Here is a 24,252-nt window from a genome sequence, read left to right on the forward strand (position 1 = left end):
TGCTCCTGCTGCTGGAATAAGTGTATGGAAATATATGGGCCCTTCTCCAAATCCTTTGTTACCTAGTATTAATACATGTTGCCATCTAGCGGCCAATATTTTTCTCATTCGTAATAATACAAAGTAAAGGTTATTAAGCTGTAGAGTACAACATACATTCACATATGGTTATAACACATTAACCAGGTTTGTTGAATCAGGGCTGTTCACTGTGTATGATATTTTGTCTCTGGGGATACATATTTTAGGATAATTGTGATGGTGATCCATGAATTAAGTCCTACAGCAACTTTGCATTCAGCAAGCACAGCACGCGCTCAGCTGATTCGGCAAGTTTCTCACTCACCTTACCCACAAACCACCGCGCTTCCTTTTCCACTAACGCCTGCAATCATGGTGGATGTGGTGCAGGCGAAGGTAACCGAGCAGAAGCTCGAAGAAGAGACGGTCCTGAATGGAGATGCAGAAGAGAAAGAGGAGGTAGACCCTTCCGAGGAGACAGCCAAGAAGAAGAAGAAAAAGAAGAAGAAGAAGTCGGCAGGCCCCGGTAAGAGTTACAGACAGGCCAGTTACCGCTGAGCCGTGCGTGCCTAGAGAAGAGTGTGCCTTGTGAATCGTGCGCCAGGCCTTATGAAACACGCCTCGCTCTCATAACACACCCGTAGTTCGATAGCTAAGCATGGGGCGATACTTCTGTCAATCCGAACACAATGCCGAAATGTCAGTAAACAGACGGAAATAGTCATACAAGCAAACTTAGTAGTTAGTTAGTTGGCTAGATATCTTGCTAGCTTAGCCGCAGTTCGTAGTCCTTTGCTGGCATGTTCCACAAGTCGCTAGCAAGTTCAAAGCCGAGTTTTGATGTTTCATAATGTGTGGTGGAATGCTGTTATGTTAAAGTTAACTTTCTTACATAACGTAAACGCCAGAATACAGTTGAATTACATATACTTCGATGATCGAGGTTGTAACTGTGTTTCATGATAACTTATATTTAACACTAACTAGTTACGCATGACTGACCACAATGATTGTCCCGCTGCCTGCTAGCTAGCTATGAAATGTCAAGATGCTGTTTTGATTCAGACAGCATGCTCACTGAACACTGCACACTTACTGCTGACATAACGTCATCCTCAGCATGTGCTATTTCGAGCAACCCATCTTCTTGTAACAAGCTCAACTAGCTACAGCTCGCATGCATTTGTCTAATGGATGTCAGACAGTTGCCCTTTAAATTGACATACACAACATTTAGCTTGTAATGTGTGTGTTTACACCAGTAAAGCAGGCTTAGCTGCGTGGGTGTGTGCTGGCCCCCAAGGTTATACACAGATGTTAATACTCTCCCCTCTTCTGCCAAGTCCCTGACCTCTTTGCGGAATGGGATCATTGTCCACAGTCCAAAAGGATCACTTCCCCACTGGACAGTACCTTCCCTTGCACGCACATAACACATATCTCATCCTCCCCTCCCCCGGGTCTCCTGGATGCTCTCTGTTGTGATGGAGCTGTGGTCGCCACGGCTGCCATGTCGTGGATAGTAAGATGTATAGGATGAGCTCGCCCATGTGTATCTGTCTCTGTGCAATTTATGACTGCAGCAGCCGGCACCGAGGCTGAGGGCAATGGAGTGGCTGACGTGACACAACAGCTGGAGAAGCAGGCTCTGGAGGACAAAGAGAAAGAAGAAGACGGGGAGGATGGTAAGAGACCGTAACAGTACTCTACCTTAGCCTAGTACTAGGCAGACCCAGAACCACATGGGCTGAGATCCAACCATGGCTCCTCACACCCTGCCGCGGAGCAGCTGATCTGGGTCCAGTCCTGTTGTTGCGCCCCATGACCCAATTCCTAACCACCCTCAACCATCCACATGTCTGGCCAATCTCTGGCTGTGGACACAGCGCAGAGATGACCTCACACATAACTACATACACCAATACATGGCTTGCTGGGAGCTGATAAACTCTTGTGTGACCTTTGAATATGACTAAATTACTTCAAATTCCTCCCCTTTTCTCTCAGATGGAGACGAGGGGGAGAACTCGGCAGGCAAAAAGAAGAAGAAGAAGAAAAAGAAGAAAGGACGTGAGTTGATCTTATTTCATTTGACACTTGAGAATTATGGCTTTCACTTTGTCTGGTCATGTATAGGGTGCAATGGGAGAGTAGACTATGAGCTAGTGATGGATCTGACTGGCTGGCTCTCTGCCTTACTGGTGCACTCTGGAGCATAACCCTGCAGCCTTCTGGGTGCCTCCCCCCTCAGGCTAATGGGCATGTTTGGCTTTTGCCTGAATATTGCTCTGTCACCCCTGGAATTCCAACTAAAACCTTCTAGATAGTTTATTAACTAGTAATGAAGGTCTATGTGACTGTTTGTTTTTTCCGGTCTTTCACAGCCAAAGTTCAGACTGACCCTCCGTCTGTGCCCATCTGTGACTTGTATCCAAGTGGTGTTTTCCCCATTGGTCAGGAATGTGAATACCCCTCATTACAGGATGGGTAAGATTCATACACACAATCTCACAAACACCTACTCTTGGCTTGGTGTGGTTTGTACCTGGTTACTGTGGAAGCGGGGCCCAGCCTCTTATTTCCCCAGCACTGTGTTATACTAGAGTGGCAGCTCCTCTCATCAGTAAAACAGTAAAACCTTCAACACAAACTGGGGAGGGAGGTTTGAGTTTGTTCTGAAATAAACAGTGCTGCCTGGCATACTTGCATCAGTCATTGTGGTTGTCAGACAGAAGTGACACAGTGATTCTTCACCTTGGATCTCTTCACTGATGTGAAACTCATTGACATAAAGGGCTCTTAAAGATGCGCTATGCAGAAATCACTCCGCCATTTCCTGGTTGCTAAAATTCTAATAGTTTGCCTAATTTCAGTTTGTGACAAAACCAAGTATAGTGTAGTTAATCATTGTACAATCTTAACTGCTGTAAAATATATTTCATACCCCAAAATCATTTCAGCTGTTTGAAGCTGGTTTACAAAACGTAACAGGAGGCATAGAAATATTGCACATAGAACAGATCTACCGCTTCTTAGTCTTGCGTTCAATGACAACGACAGATCTATAACACACTTTTCTATGTGAATTTGGTCAGGTCGCTGAAAAAGTTACATATTGCAGCTTTAGCAACACCCAAAACACTGTTGTCGTCCTCAGCATAATTTGTTTGGTTTATCCTCTAGCCATGCTTGCATTGATTTCCCCCTCAGTCACTGTGCTGGGTGGGGGAGTAAGTAACATGGGCACTAACCTTGTTGTTGATCCTCCAGGTAGTCGTGCAATGACAATGTTTGTTAACTTCATTGCTGATCCCCTTGTGAATTTCACGCACAGTGATGGGAACAAGTGTGTGTGTGTGCTGACCGCTAACCTTGTTGCTGATTCCCCTTGGTGCAGGCGTACCGCGGCGTGGAGGACCACCAATGAAGAGAAGCGGGTTCTGGACAAGGCCAACGAGGAAATGTGGAGCGACTTCAGACAGGCTGCTGAGGCCCATAGACAGGTCCGCCAGCACGTCCGCAGCTTCATCAAACCTGGCATGACCATGATCGACATCTGGTGAGCCTTCATCATCATCACAGCTGAGATGTTGCTTCCTATATGTCAGTCTTTTTCCCTTGCATTCCATCTCTTTTGCATTTCATCTTTTGCATACATCCGTTCTTGCGCTTTCATCCCTTTATAATCAATGTATATTATCTCTTTCTGTATAACTCATTTCTCTGTGCGTGTGTTTAAGTGAGCGGTTGGAGAACTGTTCCAGGAAGTTGATCAAGGAGAATGGTCTGAATGCAGGCCTGGCCTTCCCCACTGGCTGCTCTCTGAACAACTGTGCAGCTCACTACACCCCTAACGCCGGAGACCCCACCGTGCTGCAATACGACGACGTCTGCAAGATCGACTTCGGAACACACATCAACGGTACACCCCTGCCACAGTACACACACGGTTCAGCTGACACACACATCAAAACATACTTGGCACATAAACAGACACAACTAACCACTCAGACCATGTAGAATGCTGTGCTCACTCCCACTGTGTTGTCAGGTCGGATCATTGACTGTGCCTTCACCGTCACCTTCAACCCAAAGTATGACAAACTGCTGGAGGCCGTGAGAGACGCCACCAATACTGGAATCAAGGTCCGGCATCCATTCACACGCCATCCATTCCTGAGGCCACTTGATAGAATTTGAAGTAAGTGTAGTTCAGATGTTCAGTCTCATCTCAATCATGCTTCATCAGTGTGCTGGAATCGACGTGCGTCTGTGTGACGTTGGAGAGAGAATTCAGGAAGTGATGGAGTCGTACGAGGTGGAGATTGACGGCAAAACATACCAAGGTACTGAGCTACTGAATATATATATATATCTCACACACAGTGAATTTGTTGTAATTTATGATCGAATATAATTCCTCACAAATGTTAATTTCCAGTGAAGCCAATCAGAAACCTGAACGGCCACTCAATTGGCCAGTACAGGATACATGCCGGTAAGACTGTCCCCATTGTCAAAGGAGGAGAAGCTACCAGGATGGAGGTGTGTATCTGTCTTACTGAGCGTTTGAAGAGCAAGGGGGGCGAGGTTAGAAAGGGCTGCTGAGTTAATGGTGTGCTGTGGAAGGTTGACCGAGTAATGATGCTTAGTTAATGGTGTGCTGTGGGAGGTTGACCGAGTAATGATGCTTAGTTAATGGTGGGCGACCGAGTAATGATGCTGAGTTAATGGTGTGCTGTGGGAGGGCGACTGAGTAATGATGCTGAGTTAATGGTGTGCTTAGGAACCGAGCCAGATCCAATTAGCCATTAACACAATACCTGCATGCCTGAATTGGTGTCGTCGATGATCAAGGAATGTCTATCACAGGATTGCCTGCCCCCATGTATTTGGTTGACTGCAGCAGTGTCCTCCTACCCCAATAAGTGTCCTTTTTCTGACTGATTCCCTCTTTTGCACCACCAGGAGGGAGAGGTGTACGCCATCGAGACATTTGGCAGCACAGGGAAGGGCGTGGTCCATGATGACATGGAGTGTTCTCATTACATGAAAAACTTTGATGTGGGACACGTCCCAATCAGGTAAGTTGTTTACCTGTGTGAACACTGGACTGTGTATTCCACCCTCTCTCTACCCCTCTCTCTCCCCCTTCCTCCCCCAGACTCCCCCGGGCGAAGCACCTGTTGAACGTTATCAACGAGAACTTTGGCACACTGGCGTTCTGCCGGCGCTGGCTGGACCGGCTGGGGGAGAGCAAGTACCTGATGGCCCTGAAGAACCTGTGCGACCTGGGCATCGTGGACCCCTACCCCCCGCTCTGCGACACCAAGGGCTCCTACACCGCCCAGTTCGAGCACACCATCCTGCTCAGGCCCACCTGCAAGGAGGTGGTGAGCCGAGGGGACGACTATTGAATACGGAACCCAACCTCATTCAAACCCCTCCACCCCAATACAGAGAATAGACACACTGAACCGTCTGCCTGCACTTCCAACAGAAAAACAGCATCTAAATACAGGACCTTCCTTTGGTCTCTTCCCATTTCTCCCACCTTGGCAGAGAGCAGCCAGTAAGGGCTATGAAAAATGCTGCTGTAAGGTACCACCACAATGCATTTTTACCGCTACTTAAGACGAGCTTATGTAGCAGCAGCTGAATCTTTTTTCCCGTCTTTTATTTTGGTAACCACAAAGCTTAGTCGTCAATTTCCCCCCCTGCTAGAGGGATCTGTGGACACAGTGGTGTCTCAGCAATCTTCTGAAGCTGGAACTGCCATAGAATCTCAAACTGTTACAGTTCAACTGCTTAGAACACCCAGTATTTAGACCCAGTAAGAATGTGAAGAAACAAACCTTTCCGTACCAAAATAAGTACCTTCCTCTCCCTCGAAGTATGCATAGGGAAGGGAGTGTTTCCTAATCATGTGACCTGATCAGGAAAAACTCCTGGCCTTTACTGCTATACAGTTCTTGGTTCAGACTGACCCTACAGTGTTCTGGTCATCGGGTCCTGACAGTTACTAGTCACTCGATTGCTCGTCAGAACCCTGAAATTGTACAACTCTTCCCCTTTCTAGTTCCTGGTGGGAACGATGACGACTAGACAACCATGCATCTACAGCTGTATGTTTGGCTTCTTGATACAGGGAGAGGACTCTGCACTCATCTTAATAAACAAATACTGGAGAAGCGATTTGTGAAATGGCTGCCACTATATGTACTCAAATGTAGTGCTTCATTTTGAGTTCCCTGGAAATGTTTTTGTAAGAAAACTATTGAAATAAAAAAAATCTCTATTCCTGCACTGGGAAGATATCCTTGATTGGCTATATTTAATTTGTTAAACTAGGCAAGTCAGTTAAGAACAAATACTTATTTACAATGACAGCCTACACCAGAATATGCTGGGCCAAGTGTGCGCCGCCCAATCACGGCCTGATTCGAACCAGGCTGTAGTGACGCCTCTAGCACTGAGATGCAGTCTCTTATGCCACTCGGGAGCCCACTGTCCTTGCAGGCCTCCAGTAGATTCGATCAGAGCGGAAAAGGCAAAGATTTCACTCTGTCCAAAGCTTTCTATGGGCTTATTTTTCCCCCCATTGTTAGGGGGGAGACATGAGCGTCTCTTCATTATATACAAATCTTGAGTCTAGTAGGCAGCTGCCATTATGTATACCCTTTTTAGAAATCGTCAAGTGAAAGGGGATTGTGTGAGGGCTACAGCATGGTAGGAACCTTAACTGAATTAATAGTGGTGCGGATTTAAAAAAGTACACAAATTAGTGTTTTCTTAGAAAAATGAAAATATATTCTCATGAGGTAATTCTCTAAAAATTGAGGTAAGAATTTGCATAGTATCACTTCCATAAATGTGTACACACCCGAGGCAGTATGAGCACAATGCAAACATACATCGGGTGGAAATGTGCTTTGAATTCTCCCCAAAAGGTGAATCTAGAGATTAACAGCATTTAGGTTGAGAGCAGTTAAGCTAGTACCAGCATGGAGATATCTCTCACACACAGTTTCAAACACACAGCAAGGATCTACTTGCACGAGTCTGGCTATTTTATACTTACATTATACAGAGCCAACTATATTGTGTATAGTTTTACACATGCTGGTATACACACACACACAGGAGAGACGGGTCAGACCTGCTGGTGATTCCAAACAACTAGAGGGGGAAGGAATCAATTACAAAATCTCTAACAGTCAGTGGCCCTGTTTTTAAACAACTTCTGTGAAACATCCTCGATGTCAGAGTATACAAAAATACATTCAATATTCTAAATGCTGGCCTGGGTAGGACTGCTACAAAGAACTGATACCAAATGCACTTCTGGCAAAGGAACTACAAAAATAGATATGTTCTGATAACGAAGGGCACTTTTCTATGACAATTATGACTGCTGTCGGGATACCAACCAAAAGTTAGGAGGCAACAGGCCTAAAAACACCAGCACCACTGAAGACAGAGGGCAGCATTCAGCTGGAAACTGGTTATAAAATAGATTTTACAAAACCAATCAAAGAATTTATCTTGCAAATATTCTGTAATTGTTTTTGTGGAAGCTGAGATACTTTTTAAACATTTCCCTCGTGCTTTGGTGTGAGGTCAGTAGTCAATTATAAACAATTTCCTGACCGTTAAGTGGTGGCTCTCCCATAGGCACCAATGCATAAGCAGCTGGGTCTGGTCTGCTTAGTTCATTGACTATATATGAATCAGAAAATAGGAGCGAGGGAGGTGTCTCGCTTACCCTTACGTCTCTGGCGAAACTAAAGGGGTTAAACTCTAAAGACTTTATGGAGGGAATTCTGTTTCAGTCTACATTCCAGTTGAGAATTTAACTTGACTGACATCCCTTAGTCAACTGTCTAAAGTGGCTGTGAGAAACACTGTAGTTGATTCAAATTGTTTGAGAAAAAGAAAAAACAGCACAGAAGAGCAGAAGGTTGACACCTGAATAAATCTGAACTACAGATTACACAGTCACACCTGGCCAAAGTCTGTCTCTACTCCTGTAAAGGCGTGTCTATAATACAACGCACAACTTGGCTGATACTCTTGATAAAATAAACCTTTACACTATCAAACATGTTTTCCTTTTCTTTTAAAACCCATATAAACAACATGTACAAGAGATTCACAAAGACAAAAATAAATTTAAGAAAAGACTGTCCTTTGTGTCTTTTAGAAAAATAAATGATAATTTTATCATTCCTCCCCCCCAGAGGAGATAAAAATGAACACAAAGGAAGAGCGTGAGAGAGAGGGGGGTTGAGATGTTTTGGTGGTGGTGGTAATGCTGATGATGTCACGTCACTGGACTGCTGAGGTACAAAGGAGGGTTTGGGGCGGGGCTCAGTGGGTCCTGGTCCTATAGCGGCCGGTCTTTGTCCTGAGTGAAGCGCTGTGTGTAGAAGAGTATGTAGGCCTGGGCACCACACACCTCCTCCACAGAACACACATTCAGCTTAGAGTCATTACAGTGGACCCAGAACCCTGACAGAGGGAAAGGGAGAAGAGAGAAAGGGTATTAGATGTAGGTCAATTCCAAGAAAATGTATCAAAAGAAGGTTGTGTGTCACCTTTGTATTTGTAATCTTTTACATAAAAATGTATTTTGCGTGTGCGTGAGATGTTCTTACTTCCTTCTTTGTTGTAGCAGTAGGCAGTGTAGTGGCCAGAGCCAAAGCCCTTCCCATGATGCATCACCACAGCGGACAGTTCGTACAGGAAGTGTTTGGGGGTCGGGGAGCCGACGGGGGCCGGACTGGAGTATGGCGAGCCCTTGGGGGAGGGGTCTCTGCAGCAGTATGGCTCCATGTTGAGGAGCTGGTCAAAGCTGACGTGGACCCCGATCTTCTCCCTGTGGTTTCTCCCAGACCACCTGACGACCAATCACATCAACAGACCAAATCACCAAATAAGACAGCTAGGGTGTTTCAAATCCATGGTTGTGTTATGGTTCTTGAGCAATTGCTATGTGCTCAATGGTTACCTGCAGTGTTTGAGGTGCATGGGTGTGTTGTAGTCATTGTGTGGTCATAATGCGGTCAGTACCTGAAGCGTTTGAGGTGCAGGCGCAGGACCTGAGGCAGTTTGTGAACCATCAGCTGTTTCTGAGCTTCAGTCAGGATGACAGGCTTGGAGGAGAACCTCCGCCGCTTACCTAGAGACAAGAGTGAGCATTAGACAGGACCAGAGTAGTGAGGAGTTGAGCGTCTGGAAATCCCCGCTCATCGCTCATGGGGCAGTGCTTACCTCCTTGAAAGAGAATATGCCAGGCCTATTGAGCCAAAACCAATGATTGTATAGATAATAGAACAAAAATGAACTAAACATTTAACCCAGAGTCTTAGCCCTGTCTAAGCTGGGTGAGGTTCGGGTGGTTTTACTACGGTAACCCCGGGCATCACAGGAGCATTTAGCTATTTGATTTGGAATTTTAAGACCCATTGGACTACAACAAAAATATATAATTTGATGAATTTTTGACCCTAACTTAAACTGAGATTTTTATGGGAACTTTTGTATTATGCTAATAAGATGGGGTTTAAGATATCAATTTTTTTTATTTGACACTTCAAAACAAACTTCCTTCAGATTTATTTTTGGGGGGGGACTATTTGTTCCATGTAGTGAATCTGTTATTCATTGCGTTTGTATGGGCTAATAGCAGTAAGGCCAAAACATGTTTTTCATTAAAAAGATGTATAAATTGCTTTGATACTTCAAGGGGTCTTAAAATTCCAAATCAAATAGCAAAATGATCCTTGGTATGACACTTAAAACAGTTCCATATAGCTTAGTAGAACCCCCCACCCCGGCATAGACCGTGTTTAGAGCCAAAAATAATGGGTTAAATACACGTATAAAAAAATATAATAACAAATGTTTCCTGATCTTATATCTCTCAAATATAGGACAGACACTTTTTAGGGAACTATCTGTTCCATAATGCATTTGTATGGGCTAATAGAATGAAGGTTTGTTTTGAAGTGTCTGTCCGATATCTGAGAGATATAAGAAAGATCAGCACTAAACAGTCTCCATATATACTTCCACTCATTATTTCATCTGATACTGGGGGACCTTTAGACGAGTCGTGAAGCCTGTGGGTGTCCTAGAGCAAAACAACCAACCTGTTCGTGAGAGTCTCACCTTCGCACAGAAGGGTCATATTAGTGTGTAGCCCAAACTGTTTGGATGCTACAGACAGAATTTGGCAGATCGGCTGTACCGACTTCAGACGAGTCCCAAGCCGTTTGTGGGGGTCGTAGAGCAAAACGGAGAACAACATCATGTTCGTGAGAGGGGTCATCTGTCCATAGAGGGGTCGTAATAGTTTGAGCGCCAAACCGTTCACACGCTACAGACGATTTTGTGTGAAGACCAATTTTCGGGATATCATGGTGAGAAACACTTTTAGCTCTGTCTCCTCTCACCGCAGATGCGGAAATGCGACATAGGCAGATGCAGTGGATGGAGACGCATCCAATGCAACAAAAAAAAACATTATCTTAAACTGAGATTTTTATGGGAACTTTTGTATTATGCTAATAAGATGGGGTTTAAAAGATCATTTTATTTTATTTAATACTTTGCTACAATGACATAGCTAGCTACCAAACTCGTTATTTTCTGTTAGCGTGTGCACGTACTAAGTACACCATCATGCTTTCGGGATACCTGTCTTTTCAGATTCCACAGTGATTCTTTAGTTGTCGACACAATATCCCTGCACTCCCTCTCTTGCTCCTCATCTTTGTAACGCACCTTGATTTTTCACCTGTGTGTTTTATCAGTTCCTTTCTGAAAATATTTAGCATACTAGATAACAGTAACTAAAGCAAGGGGATAAAGCAGCACACAAGTAGACTACAAATGCATGCTGGTCCGGGCATGCCTTGAGCTTGTGAAGTGAGCGCTACTGGAGCGAAATTTGAGTGGGCGAGAAGGCCGACGCTCCAGCCTTTGGGAAACTCGCTACAGTCAAATTTAGCATGCTCCCCTCCATCTAAGGCCACATGCTCTGGACAGGGCTATGTGAATACTCACTCAGTCTAACTATAGCACTGGATGGTAGTTTGACATGCAGACAGAAATAGAGAAAACTTAACTGCTTTCGCAAAATTACTGTACCTCTAACAAACTTACCATTGAATTAATGTGTGTTTGTGTGTGCCTCTGTCACTCACTGTTGCACTGGTCGCAGGCGTAGATGTTGCCTTCCAGGGCTTCGGTCTCCGTGAACTTGGCCAGCATCTCCGTCAGCTGGCATGAGACCTGCGCTGCGCTCTCTCGGCTGTTGCTGTGGTAACGCTCAGGGAACTCCAGCGATAGGTCCCAGAAGGGTTCCACCGTGTTGGAGCGGTGGTCACATGCTAGACACGTCACCTGATGGAGGGGGAAGAGAAGAGAGAGAAAGAGGTGGGGCAGAGAGAGAGGGAGAAAGTGAGAGTTGGTGGGCGAAAGAGTGAGAGGAGGGAGAAAGTGAGGATGAAAGAGAGTTGTGTGAAGGCAAGCCAAGGGCAGCTGAGCTAACTAACGCAGTAGCACACACAGGAACTGGATTATCTGAGATACACAGCTTTAGAAACACTGCCCCCCCCACTCACACACACACTCACCCCCTTGTTAGGAAAGAGCAGGTGTGGGTGTATGCTCAGAGAACTCAAGACACTCCTCTCTTTCACACACCAAAGCAGAAAGTACACACGTTCAGTCATACTCACTCCATTACGGGTAAATCGATTTGAATTCAATCACTTTAGACAGCATCCCTTTTGATTTAAACAAACCTTTCCATACATGTTTGGCCATGGAAGAAGTGGTCTGAAATGGACTTTTGAACCTGAAAACATTCAGGAGTTAAAAGGTGCTCAAAGTTTTGCATACCCCACCCTACAGGGTGAGACATCCATGTCTTTATCACTGGAAAAGATAAATGGTTGAGTTTGATATCATTTCAAATGCTTACAAACAGAGTTGTAAAACTATTTGATAATTTCTTACACTACCGTTCAAAGGTTTGGGGCCACGTAGAAATTCCCTTGTTTTTCTAAGAAAAACACATATTTTGTCCATGTTAGGGATAGGGGGCAGCATTTTCACTTTGGATGAATTGCGTGCCCATAGTGAACTGCATCCTACTCTGTCCTAGATGCTAATACACTGCTCAAAAAAATAAAGGGAACACTAAAATAACACATCCTAGATCTGAATTAATGAAATATTCTTATTAAATACTTTTTTCTTTACATAGTTGAATGTGCTGACAACAAAATCACACAAAAATGATCAATGGAAATCAAATTTATCAAGCCATGGAGGTCTGGATTTGGAGTCACACTCAAAATTAAAGTGGAAAACCACACTACAGGCTGATCCAACTTTGATGTAATGTCCTTAAAACAAGTCAAAATGAGGCTCAGTAGTGTGTGTGGCCTCCACGTGCCTGTATGACCTCCCTACAATGCCTGGGCATGCTCACGATGAGGTGGCGGATTGTCTCCTGAGGGATCTCCTCCCAGACCTGGACTAAAGCATACGCCAACTCCTGGACAGTCTGTGGTGCAACGTGGCGTTGGTGGATGGACGAGACATGATGTCCCAGATGTGCTCAATTGGATTCAGGTCTGGGGAACGGGCGGGCCAGTCCATAGCATCAATGCCTTCCTCTTGCAGGAACTGCTGACACACTCCAGCCACATTAGGTCTAGCATTGTCTTGCATTAGGAGGAACCCAGGGCCAACCCGCACCAGTATATGGTCTCACAAGGGGTCTGAGGATCTCATCTCGGTACCTAATGGCAGTCAGGCTACCTCTGGCGAGCACATGGAGGGCTGTGCGGCCCCCCCAAAGAAATGCCACCCCACACCATGACTGACCCACCGCCAAACCGGTCATGCTGGAGGATGTTGCAGACGGCGTCTCCAGACTCTGTCACGTCTGTCACATGTGCTCAGTGTGAACCTGCTTTCATCTGTGAAGAGCACAGGGCGCCAATGGCGAATGCCAATCTTGGTGTTCTCTGGCAAATGCCAAACGTCCTGCACGGTGTTGGGCTGTAAGCACAACCCCCACCTGTGGACGTCGGGCCCTCATACCACCCTCATGGAGTCTGTTTCTGACCGTTTGAGCAAACACATGCACATTTGTGGCCTGCTGGAGGTCATTTTGCAGGGCTCTGGAAGTGCTCCTCCTTGCACAAAGGCGGAGGTAGCGGTCCTGCTGCTGGGTTGTTGGCCTCCTCCACGTCTCCTGATGTACTGGCCTGTGTCCTGGTAGCGCCTCCATGCTCTGGACACTACGCTGACAGACACAGCAAACCTTCTTGCCACAGCTCGCATTGTTGTGCCATCCTGGATGAGCTGCACTACCTGAGCCACTTGTGTGGGTTGTAGACTCCGTCTCATGCTACCACTAGAGTGAAAGCACCGCCAGCATTCAAAAGTGACCAAAACATCAGCCAGGAAGCATAGGAACTGAGAAGTGGTCTGTGGTCATGCTGGCCTTCTAGGCAGAATTGCAAAGAAAAAGCCATATCTTAGGCTGGCCAATACAATGAAAAGATTAAGATGGGCAAAAGAACACAGACACTGGACAGAGGAAGATTGTAAAAAAAAAAGTGTTATGGACAGACGAATCTAAGTTTGATGTGTTCGGATCACAAAGAACATTCGTGAGATGCAGAAAAAATTAAAAGATGCTGAGGAGTGCTTGACGCCATCTGCCAAGCGTGGTGGAGGCAATGTGATGGTCTGGGGGTGCTTTGGTGGTGGTAAAGTGGGAGATTTGTACAGGGTAAAAGGGATCTTGAAGAAGGCTATTTTTCAACGCCATGCCATACCCTGTGGATGGCGCTTAATTGGAGCCAATTTCCTCCTACAACAGGACAATGACCCAAAGCACAGCTTCAAACTATGCAAGAACCATTTAGGGAAGAAGCAGTCAGCTGGTATTCTGTCAATAATGGTGTGGCCAGCACAGTCACCAGTTCTCAACCCGTTTGAGCTGTTGTGAGAGCAGCTTGACCGTATGGTACGTAAGAAGTGCCCATCAAGCCAATCCAACTTGTGAGAGGTGTTTCAGGAAGCATGGGGTGAAATCTCTTCAGATTACCTCGACACATTGACAACTAGAATGCCAAAGGTCTGCAAGGCTGTATAAAAAAAAAAAGAAGATTTAACCATGAAAAAGCCCATTGAGACACAAGAGTCTATTTTTCAAAGGAGATCTGGCCAAGAAGGCAGCAACAATCAATACATTACATAATTAAAACATACAACATAAAAAAAGCATTTACACTCCTCTGTAACAGAGTCTCCCATCAATATTTTAAATTCATTCAGTGACACTAACATATCTAGATGAAGCATGGATTGTAGACTATTCCATATGTCTGGTGCACAAGAAGAGAAGGCAGTCTTGCCTAATACTGTGAATGTCCTGGGGACTTTAAGTAGCAACCACCTAGCAGACCGGGTATGGTAACTATTGGTGGTGAAGGAGACCATACTACAGAGGTAAAGAGGGAGTTTACCCAAAAGGGCTTTGTAGATGAACACATACAGTGGGGCAAAAAAGTATTTAGTCAGCCACCAATTGTGCAAGTTATCCCACTTAAAAAGATGAGAGGCCTGTAATTTTCATCATAGGTACACTTCAACTATGACAGACAAAATTAGAAAAAAAATCCAGAAAATCACATTGTAGGATTTTTTATGAATTTATTTGCAAATTATGGTGGAAAATAAGTATTTGGTCCCCTACAAACAAGCAAGATTTCTGGCTCTCACAGACCTGTAACTTCTTCTTTAAGAGGCTCCTCTGTCCTCCACTCGTTACCTGTATTAATGGCGCCTGTTTGAACTTGTTATCAGTATAAAAGACACCTGTCCACAACCTCAAACAGTCACACTCCAATCTCCACTATGGCCAAGACCAAAGAGCTGTCAAAGGACACCAGAAACAAAATTGTAGACCTGCACCAGGCTGGGAAGACTGAATCTGCAATAGGTAAGCAGCTTGGTTTGAAGAAATCAACTGTGGGAGCTATTATTAGGAAATGGAAGACATACAAGACCACTGATAATCTCCCTCGATCTGGGGCTCCATGCAAGATCTCACCCCGTGGGGTCAAAATGATCACAAGAACGGTGAGCAAAAGTCCCAGAACCACATGGGGGGACCTAGTGAATGACCTGCAGAGAGCTGGGACCAAAGTAACAAAGCCTACCATCAGTAACACACTACGCCACCAGGGACTCAAATCCTGCAGTGCCAGACATGTCTCCCTGCTTAAGCCAGTACATGTCCAGGCCCGTCTGACGTTTGCTAGAGAGCATTTGGATGATCCAGAAGAAGATTGGGAGAATGTCATATGGTCAGATGAAACCAAAATATAACTTTTTGGTAAAAACTCAACTCGTCGTGTTCGGAGGACAAAGAATGCTGAGTTGCATCCAAAGAACACCATACCTACTGTGAAGCATGGGGGTGGAAACATCATGTTTTGGGGCTGTTTTTCTGCAAAGGGACCAGGACGACTGATCCGTGTAAAGGAAAGAATGAATGGGGCCATGTATCGTGAGATTTTGAGTGAAAACCTCCTTCCATCAGCAAGGGCATTGAAGATGAAACGTGGCTGGGGTCTTTCAGCATGACAATGATCCCAAACACACCGCCCGGGCAACGAAGGAGTGGCTTTGTAAGAAGCATTTCAAGGTCCTGGAGTGGCCTAGCCAGTCTCCAGATCTCAACCCCATAGAAAATCTGGAGGGAGTTGAAAGTCTGTGTTGCCCAGCAACAGCCCCAAAACATCACTGCTCTAGAGGAGATCTGCATGGAGGAATGGGCCAAAATAGCAGCAAGTGTGTGAAAACCTTGTGAAGACTTACAGAAAACATTTGACCTCTGTCATTGCCAACAAAGGGTATATAACAAAGTATTGAGATAAACTTTTGTTATTGACCAAATACTTATTTTCCACCATAATTTGCAAATAAATTCCTACAAATTTGATTTTCTGGAGAAAAAAAATCGAATTTTGTCAGTCATAGTTGAAGTGTACCTATGATGAAAATTACAATTGGTGGCTGACTAAATACTTTTTTGCCCCACTGTATCTTTCTGCCAATATAAAGTGAGGTCCAACCTACCACGTGGTACAATGTGCAATGGTAGGTGAGTGACTTGGCATTTGTAATAAAGCGCAAGGATGCATGATAAACAGAGTCCAGTCTCGGTAAGACAGATGAGGTTGCATGCATATACAACAAGTCACCATAATCAATTACAGAGAGAAAAGTGGCCTGAACAAGTTTTTTTCTAGGCATAAGTGGGAAGCAAGCCTGATTACAAAAATAAAAAAACAATTTCAAGTTAAGCTTTGTCACAAGATTATCCACATGAACTTTAAAAGGACAACTTGTCATCCAACCAAATACCTAGGTATTTGTAAGATGACACTTTAATGGATATGTCACCAGATGTGACCACGCTAACCTTCTCTGAGAGTTCTAGCTCTAGCTCGAGTTCTAGCTCTGGTAAAGGTTTTTTGTACATTCAAGACCAGTTTAGGACCATAAAAGGAGGCCTGCAGTGACTGAAAAGCAGTCTGAAGCTCTTCAACAGTCTGAACCAGAGAAGGAGCACATGAATATATGACTGTCATCTGCATAAGTAACTTTGCTGGTTGCATCCCATTTCCCAAATCATTAATAAAAATTGAGAACACAGGAGCTAAAATGGAACCCTGGGGCACAGCTCTACTAATCTCAAGAAAGCTAGACTTCTGATAGTCAGTATATACACATTGTGTTCCGTCAAAGATAGTTCCTAAACCAATTTACTGCCCCTTCACTGAGACCAATGTTTCTGAGTCTAGCTAGAAACAATTCATGGTCAACTGAATCAAAGGCCTTTGATAAAATCCACAAACAGAGCAGCACAATGTTGCTTTTTATCAAGTGCATTTATGAAGTCATTTACCACTGCCATAGCTGCAGTTGTGGTACTGTGCCCCGATCTAAAGCCAGACTGAACCTTGCTCAGAATGTTCTTTTCAATGAAGACGTCTATGAATCCCTGGTTCACTTGATACACATATACATACGTACACCATATATATATATATATATATATATATATGTAGGTATGTGTAAGTGTGTGCTGTTTTCTTTTTGTTGCTTTGTCTCTGTTGTTGTATCTCTTAATATGGGTGAAAATTGTGAAATTCCAATAAAAAAATACTGTTACAAAAAAAAAAAGAATGGTTCACATGAGGGCCTATATCATAGTTGACAGTAACAGAGCTTACATTAGAGGCCTGGGCCCCACCATTAACAAAAACTGAACCAGCAGATATGAAGTGATTGTTAAAAAACCCTACAAAATCAGCTTTGTCCTTCACTTCATTGGAATCCATCATTAAATGGTCAGGAAGGCCAGAGGATACATTACAACATGACACTGATTTGATTCGCTTCCAGAACTTGGTAGGGTTGTTTAAGTTCTCTGTGACAGCATTTAAATAGTAATCTGATTTGGACGTCCTGATCAATCCTGTGCATTTGTTTCTTAGCGCTCTGAAGGAGGTACAGTCAATAGGAGCATTTGTATGTCTAGCTTGAGTCCAAGAGATATTTATCTTTCTAATTCATTCTGCCAAGTTATCTGAAAACCAGGGATTGTCCCCTCTACTGATTCAAAATTTCTTCACTGGGGAATGCTTATCCCAAATCGACACAAATGTCATATAAAAATAGTCCCAGGCAGTGTCAACATCGGGAATCAGACTTACTCTGTCAATATTATGGTACAGATCATGTAAGAACGCTTGCTCATCAAACTGTCTAAAATGTCTTTTAAAAATATAACGGGGTTTGGCTTGGGTCATTTTTGTATTTCTAACACGAGCAATTGCAGTGACATCATTACAGAATATCCCAGTTGATGTGTATTCGTTAACATAATGATGTGTATTCGTTAGCATAATGTCCAATAGCGTGGTTTTGTTAGGTGCTCTGGGATTCGGTCTTGTTGGCACATTAATTAATTGAGCGAGATTCAGAGTCACACAGTTCTTTAAAAGAGTCCGATACAGATCTAAGCATGTCCCAGTTCAAATCTCCCAAAATAATGAATTCAGAGTCATTTAGCTTGTGCAGGACATCAGAAAGAGAGTTAAGTGAGTCTCCCGATGCTGGTCTGTAGCAGCAGACTACAGTGATGTGGGAGTCCTCATATACATTTACTTTAACCGCAAGCAATTAAAAATGTTTGGCTTTGGTAATTGAGAGAATTTCAGAGGTGTTAAACTCGGATATCATATAAATTATAACCCCTTTACTCACCCGAGCCATTCTAAAAAACTGTGTACCCATCAATAGAAATTGAGTTATTTGCCACAGATTACATTAGCCAAGTTTCTGATAAAACCATTACGTCTGCATATTCTAATCATGTCTATTTCTGGAAATAGACTTCTGACATTAAACATGCAAGAGGCCAAAACCTGCTCTATTTTCAAAATCATAGGGAGATTGCATGGTATCTACCGGCCCAGGGTTTGGTCACACATTACCAGAAATCAACAATAAAAGCATAACAATATATCTCAATTGCCCAATGAGTGAGGACTTGGTGGAGCCAGCACCATTGTGAATAAAACAAACACAGGAAAAAAAGTAATTCAATAGTTTTTGATTTTGGAAGAATGCCATCAAGTATAGGTCCAGTTGCGTTTGAGAGTGGTACAAATGTAATTGCAGAGAGAGACCAAGTTCCTGGTGGTATTGACATGGTCTCGTCGGAGTGTTTGCAAATTGTAGGGCATAAGGCGAAGATAATTCACTCACCCATTGATCATTCAGCCTATTTAATCCAGGATGGCATTGAGTAAAGAGCAGGCACAGTAACAGATACATAATACGGTTTTTAGAGGTCTTTCAGCACAGTGCGCAATGACCTGTAGACCTAGATTTTTCCACAGCGCATCAGGTTTTCCAATCCGATAACCACTTCTCCACTCCTAGCCTTCAGTGCACACCTGCACTCGCGTAGCAGGCCTGCGCTTACAGACACTCCTGACTCGGCGAGCTCCAACTCCAGAAATGTATCGAAAAAAATAATGGCATTCTCAATCTTAAATCTTTGTACAAGTAAATTTCGTAAAAATAGAGACAGATCTAAAAATAATAGTTGTTATATACAGCACCCACCTTCACATAAAAAGTCTTTGCTTCTGTAAACAGGATCAGGGTCATTAAATCTCCGATCTCAAGGATCACACAAACGGATAGACTGATTGGCTAACATCTTGGAGAATTGCCACAAATGGAGGATTCTTTGATGAAAGCAAAGTTTGAAGGACAATTATATTTAAATAAAAAATCATTATTTTGAACCTCGTCAACATCTTGACTATATTTCCTATTCATTTTGCAACTCATTTCATGTATGTTTTCATGGAAAACAAAAGAAATTTCTATGTGACCCCAAACTTTTGAACGGTAGAGGTTAAAAAATGTCAATAACAAAATAAAAATCGAGTAATTATAAAGTAGTTTGACAACGCTTTTTGTAAACTTTAAAATGATATAAATCTCAACCATTTATCTTTTCCATTGATGAAGACATGGATGTCTCTTGGTATGGTATGCAAAAGGGGTCAACTTCGAGCACTTTTATCTCTAGTGTTTTGGCATTCGGGTCCAAAAAGTCACTTTCTGAGCCGTTCTACAATGGGCAAGTATGGAAGGTTTAGTTCAAATCAAAAGGGGTTCCGTCGAAAAGTTTATAAATTCAAATGGATTTACCTTTCCATTAACGATTAAAATGATGGAGCTTCAGAGTGTGTTGATCTGCCATTGAAATGTCCCCATTTCTTGATTGGAGCCAAGCACATTTAGACGGTATCATTTTGGCATATTGTATTTTATATATATTTATTTTATATTACTATCAAGACAAAAATGTGGTAACAGTCACACACATTGTGCAGTATAAGCTCCCATCCAAATCCTCCAGTAAGATCACTACTAATAAATGTAAAGGCCCTTTAATCCCTTATCAATCCATTTTAAACCATGTCCAGACTGGTGAATTGCAGAAGTGTGTGTGTTTATCAGTATAAAAATGTGTATTAGTCTGTGTATATCTGTATTTGGGAGAGTGTGTGCCTCTCTCTCTCTCTTACCTGGCTGAGGAGCTGACCGTGGAAGATGGTGTTGACTATGCTGAGCACCTGCTTGATGAGATGTCTCTGTCCGGTTGACACACCAGCGGGCGGCGTGTGAGTCCCTGTGCTCTCCAGCTCGTGCTGCACCTTGTCAAGCAGCTCACACAGGAACTCCTGGGCATCCTGCTGGGCGTAGCCCCTGAAGGCTGGGATCAGCTGCCACACCGAGTGCAGCATGGCAAAGGGCGACACCAGCGCCCACTTGCCCGACCACATCACCTGGAAGAGTGTGTGCAGCTCATGGCACAGGGAGATGTGCTTGGAGCTGGGCTCCTTGGGCTGAATCAGCTCCATGCTCCGGGCCCTGGAGGCACCCCCGCTTAGCCCAGCACCCACCTGGGGGCCTCTCCTCTGGGCCAGCGGGAAGGACGACACAGGGCCCCCGGGGCTGGGAACCACCAGCTGGCCGTGAACGGCCGAGGCCAGCAGCTCCAGGGCCTGCGTCAGGTCCAGCCGGAGGAAACACTCCCTGAAGATGTGAAGGTGGCTCAGCACCTGCAGGATGGAGTTCATGTAGCACGTGTTGCCCAGGTTACGCAGACCCGTGACACCCGGAGTGACAGTGGGCCGCCGTTTGAGGGGCGAGTCGCCCTGTTTGGGGGGGGCACGGCGGGGGGCCGGGGAGGGGGCAGTCCGGGCTTGGGCAGAGGCGGCTCTGGGTTTGCCTTTGGTGGAAGAAGAGGGGGTTGAGTAGCGAGAGGGTTTGGGCGCAGGGGTTTTAGGGGGGCGGCCCATTCTCTTGGGGGTGTGAGTGGCGGGGCTCTGGGTTCTTGGTTGTGGGGCGAGGGGGGTCTGGGATGTGTAAGTGGTGCTGTGGGTGCGTGTTCGTGTGGAGCAGGGGGTGACAGCAGCGGCGGCAGCAGCTCTCTGGCTGGCTCTCCTCAGGCGGTGACTCTTCCTGGGTGGGGCACTCTCCAACGCTTCCTGTAGCTGCCTCTTCAACGTCTTCCTCCTCTCTCTCAACTCCTTCCTCCTCCTCTCCTCCTCCTCTCTCTGCCTCTCCTCCTCCTCCCTCCTCTTCCCCCCTTCCGTCAGGCTGAACCAGGTGTGGAACACTCGACCCATCAGTGCCCGGCGGCGGTGCCAGAGCGCCGTGAACATGCGGTCCTCGTCCCTCAGCTGCAGTTCGCTGGAGCCGCAGGGCTGGGGGGTGTCGGGCGGAGCGCTAGCCGATCTCAAGATGCGTCCTGAGCGGGTGGTGACCTCGTAGCGCTGGCTCTGGATGGCGCTGAGCGTGGAGCGCAGCAGCTTGAGGTCTCCCGTCGCGTTGTCGTTGAGCACGTAGTCGTCACATAGGTAGCAGAAGACATAGAGCTCGTTGACCTCTATGGCCAACGGGTGGTGATGCTGCAGGAAGTGCTGCAGGGCGTGTTCCTCGATGTAGCGGCCGCACGCAACATGGGCACAGCCCAGGCAGGCCCACACCGACTCTGTGGTGTTGCAGTCCACGCAGTGCCACTTCTGGGGGTTGAGGATGGAGTGGTCTGGGGCCAGCCTGAGCCGCCCCACGTGCTTACACCTGTCCATCGCACACACTTGCTGGGGGCTCAGTCCGTGTGTGTGTCTGTGGGTAGGCGAGTGTGGATGTGACACGTCCACACTGGGGCTTCAGATCACCATGGCGAGCTCAGAAACTGGGCTGTCCCACGGCATGGCTTTATCTGGGGAGGAAGAGAAGAGAGAGACTGAGTGAGTAAGGCTGTTGTACAAAACTCTTTAAACTTCTCTAATCTCCTCTCAGTAAAGGCCTTACCCAAATCGTATAAAGAGATCCTTTGTTTTACAAGATGCCTGTTGGTGAAAACAATTGTATCAAAACCTTTTTAACCCACAACCCATTCTGGTCTTTATAATAACTTGTGGTCATGCATTTTACCAGTTAGCTCTCTAACATGGGTACTTATTGTAAAAAATATTTTAAAAAACAGGGCAATATCCTGAATGTTGACTGTGGTGATCAGATGTGGCTTTCAGCCATTACAGATTTCCTTCCTCTAATGTACCCTTTAAAACAGTTTGCATAACCCTGGGGGGTTAGGCACTTCTGTAGCACCGTTTGAAAACTGCTGGGGTTGGGGATTTCTGTTTTAGAGTCTCAGCTCCATCATCATCATCATCCCCAATGGGGCCAAAGGGAGACTTAAGCCTGGAAAACAAAGGGGGGCTGAGCTGGGAGGGTAGAGCACCCTTTGTATGTGTACAGGCAGCCTTACAAAGAGAAAGAGGCAAGAGAAGAGATGGATATAGAAAGGGAAAGGAGAAAGAGGTGGATAGGAAGATCAAAAGGGAAACTAAACTCGAGGATCAGAGGATGCCAGTCCCAGCTACTGTTACCCTTCTCCATGAACCCATCTATAGTATATTTAGGAGGAGAAACAGGACAAGGCCGACCCTGACTACACAGGTCCGAGTTCTAACGGGTGTTTGTTTACCATGCAAGTATCCCTGTGTATGATTTAGATAAGTAGCTGTTACCACTGAAGGAGTGTCTGTCTGTCAACATTGTACCCCTTTGACTCCCACTGTTTTTATATAACATTTAATCAATGCAATTGTTTTTTATGACCATCGACATTCGTGATGCAATGCAATTGTGGTTTTATAACCATCGACAATCGTGATACATTGTTTAGTTTAAAAAAAAATCCACAATAGATCTGGTGGGCAGTTACTAGCAAGGACATTCCTTTGCTTCTGCTTCATTTTACCCAGTCAACACTGATAACATAAAGCGAGAGATGTGTTTTCAAACCTGCTAACTTAGCTAGCAAGCTTTCCCAGACGTGTTTACCACTTAACTAACATTAACTCACCCGACATTGGTAAATTGTCCCCGCAAGACAACTTTGAAAACTAGCTCTAGCTAACAAATGTCACCCAAATACTGGTAACTAACCGCTCCTTCTTCTATCCTGATGTCACTAACTATCTATAGTTATAACACCGCTAACGTTACTGCTGACAAGAACCTACTCGTAAACTTATCGAGGAGGATATCAAAGGCTCGTGCGCGCACCTAAGGTGCCCTTGTGCTGTCTCTCTCCGTCGGGCGGTATGTATCTTCTAAATAAACACAAATCGAATATCTAACGTAAGAGCTAAACAATCGCTAGTAAAATAATAAAGTATCCAGCTAGTTTGTTGGCTAACGTGGTGAGTAACAGAGCTAGCTACATGGCTAGCAGCAACCAAGCTAATATTGTCAAACCAAGTCTAAATACGTTAGGGGTCAATGCGTCAGGGTTTGAATTGTTTATCAAACATGGTAGTTAGTTTTCAGAGGAATGTGTACACCATTACAACTGACACGAATTGTAAAGAAAGCAGAAAATTAAAAAAAGTACCATACCTATCCTTCACGGCACTTATTCCTCTGGTACTAAAACGGTCGCCATCTTGTATCTACTCTTGTCGCGTGGTGTTGGCTCGAGCACGTCCTCGGTAGGGTAGCGTCAAGTGTCGTTGCCTGGCTCAAGGTAGACGCTCTCCTAACATCAGATCTAGAATCAGATTATTCTACCCAAACTCTAAACGTTATCATTGAGGTGATTAGAAAACATCTGACTTTGTATCAGTGGTTAGGGGCAACCTCTAACCTACTCAGCACAGATGGCACAATTTTGTGACATATTCTCAGGATATTGTCATGTCAAATTCATGAAGCCAGGCCTACACAACACAATCAGAGGAAATATTTGAAATAAAATCGAAGTGGCCCTTCACATTCTATTAAGCACATTCTGCTGTTGAGTATGACATACCTACTGTTTGGCACTGCACTGCAAATGGCCTATTTACCCTTTTCTACACCAGTAAGGCTACTAATAAAGCAACCCAAAAACACGTTTTTTTTCTGTCTCCGCTTCTGGAAAAACAATTACTTTCAAAACGTATCAATGCCACAAGATGGCAGTGATGTATCAATCAATGTTCAAGTTGTGCGGGTGTTTTTTCATTTTACCTGAGAATACGT

General features: G+C 44.8%; 2 protein-coding genes across 4 annotated transcripts; one reads left to right on the forward strand and one right to left on the reverse strand.

Annotated features, from left to right (window-relative positions):
- The first annotated feature begins 307 nt into the window (after positions 1–307).
- Positions 308–6,343, forward strand: LOC109910306 (methionine aminopeptidase 2-like). Its single transcript, XM_031797163.1, has 11 exons — positions 308–547; positions 1,605–1,706; positions 2,029–2,091; positions 2,406–2,508; positions 3,419–3,580; positions 3,762–3,943; positions 4,073–4,167; positions 4,271–4,367; positions 4,463–4,566; positions 4,990–5,105; positions 5,186–6,343. Exons 1-11 carry the CDS (start codon positions 394–396, stop codon positions 5,436–5,438), a joined length of 1,431 nt encoding a protein of 476 aa, XP_031653023.1. The 5' UTR covers positions 308–393; the 3' UTR covers positions 5,439–6,343.
- Positions 6,344–6,802: 459 nt separating this feature from the next.
- LOC109864538 (ubiquitin carboxyl-terminal hydrolase 44-like) lies at positions 6,803–24,158 on the reverse strand. Of its 3 annotated transcripts, XM_031797160.1 has the most exons (7): positions 24,041–24,158; positions 23,629–23,767; positions 20,238–21,940; positions 11,232–11,430; positions 9,094–9,202; positions 8,679–8,920; positions 6,803–8,532 (listed from the first exon to the last, which is right to left on the reverse strand). In XM_031797160.1, exons 3-7 carry the CDS (start codon positions 21,804–21,806, stop codon positions 8,408–8,410), a joined length of 2,244 nt encoding a protein of 747 aa, XP_031653020.1. In that variant the 5' UTR covers positions 21,807–21,940; positions 23,629–23,767; positions 24,041–24,158; the 3' UTR covers positions 6,803–8,407. The 3 variants fall into 3 exon arrangements, with proteins under 3 accessions (XP_031653020.1, XP_031653021.1, XP_031653022.1); XM_031797161.1 differs by lacking the exon at positions 24,041–24,158 and having other exon boundaries at positions 23,629–23,786; XM_031797162.1 differs by lacking the exons at positions 23,629–23,767; positions 24,041–24,158 and adding an exon at positions 22,033–22,067.
- Positions 24,159–24,252: the final 94 nt, after the last annotated feature.

The sequence above is a fragment of the Oncorhynchus kisutch genome, linkage group LG19 (assembly GCF_002021735.2).
Source record: "Oncorhynchus kisutch isolate 150728-3 linkage group LG19, Okis_V2, whole genome shotgun sequence".
Taxonomy (NCBI): domain Eukaryota; kingdom Metazoa; phylum Chordata; class Actinopteri; order Salmoniformes; family Salmonidae; genus Oncorhynchus; species Oncorhynchus kisutch.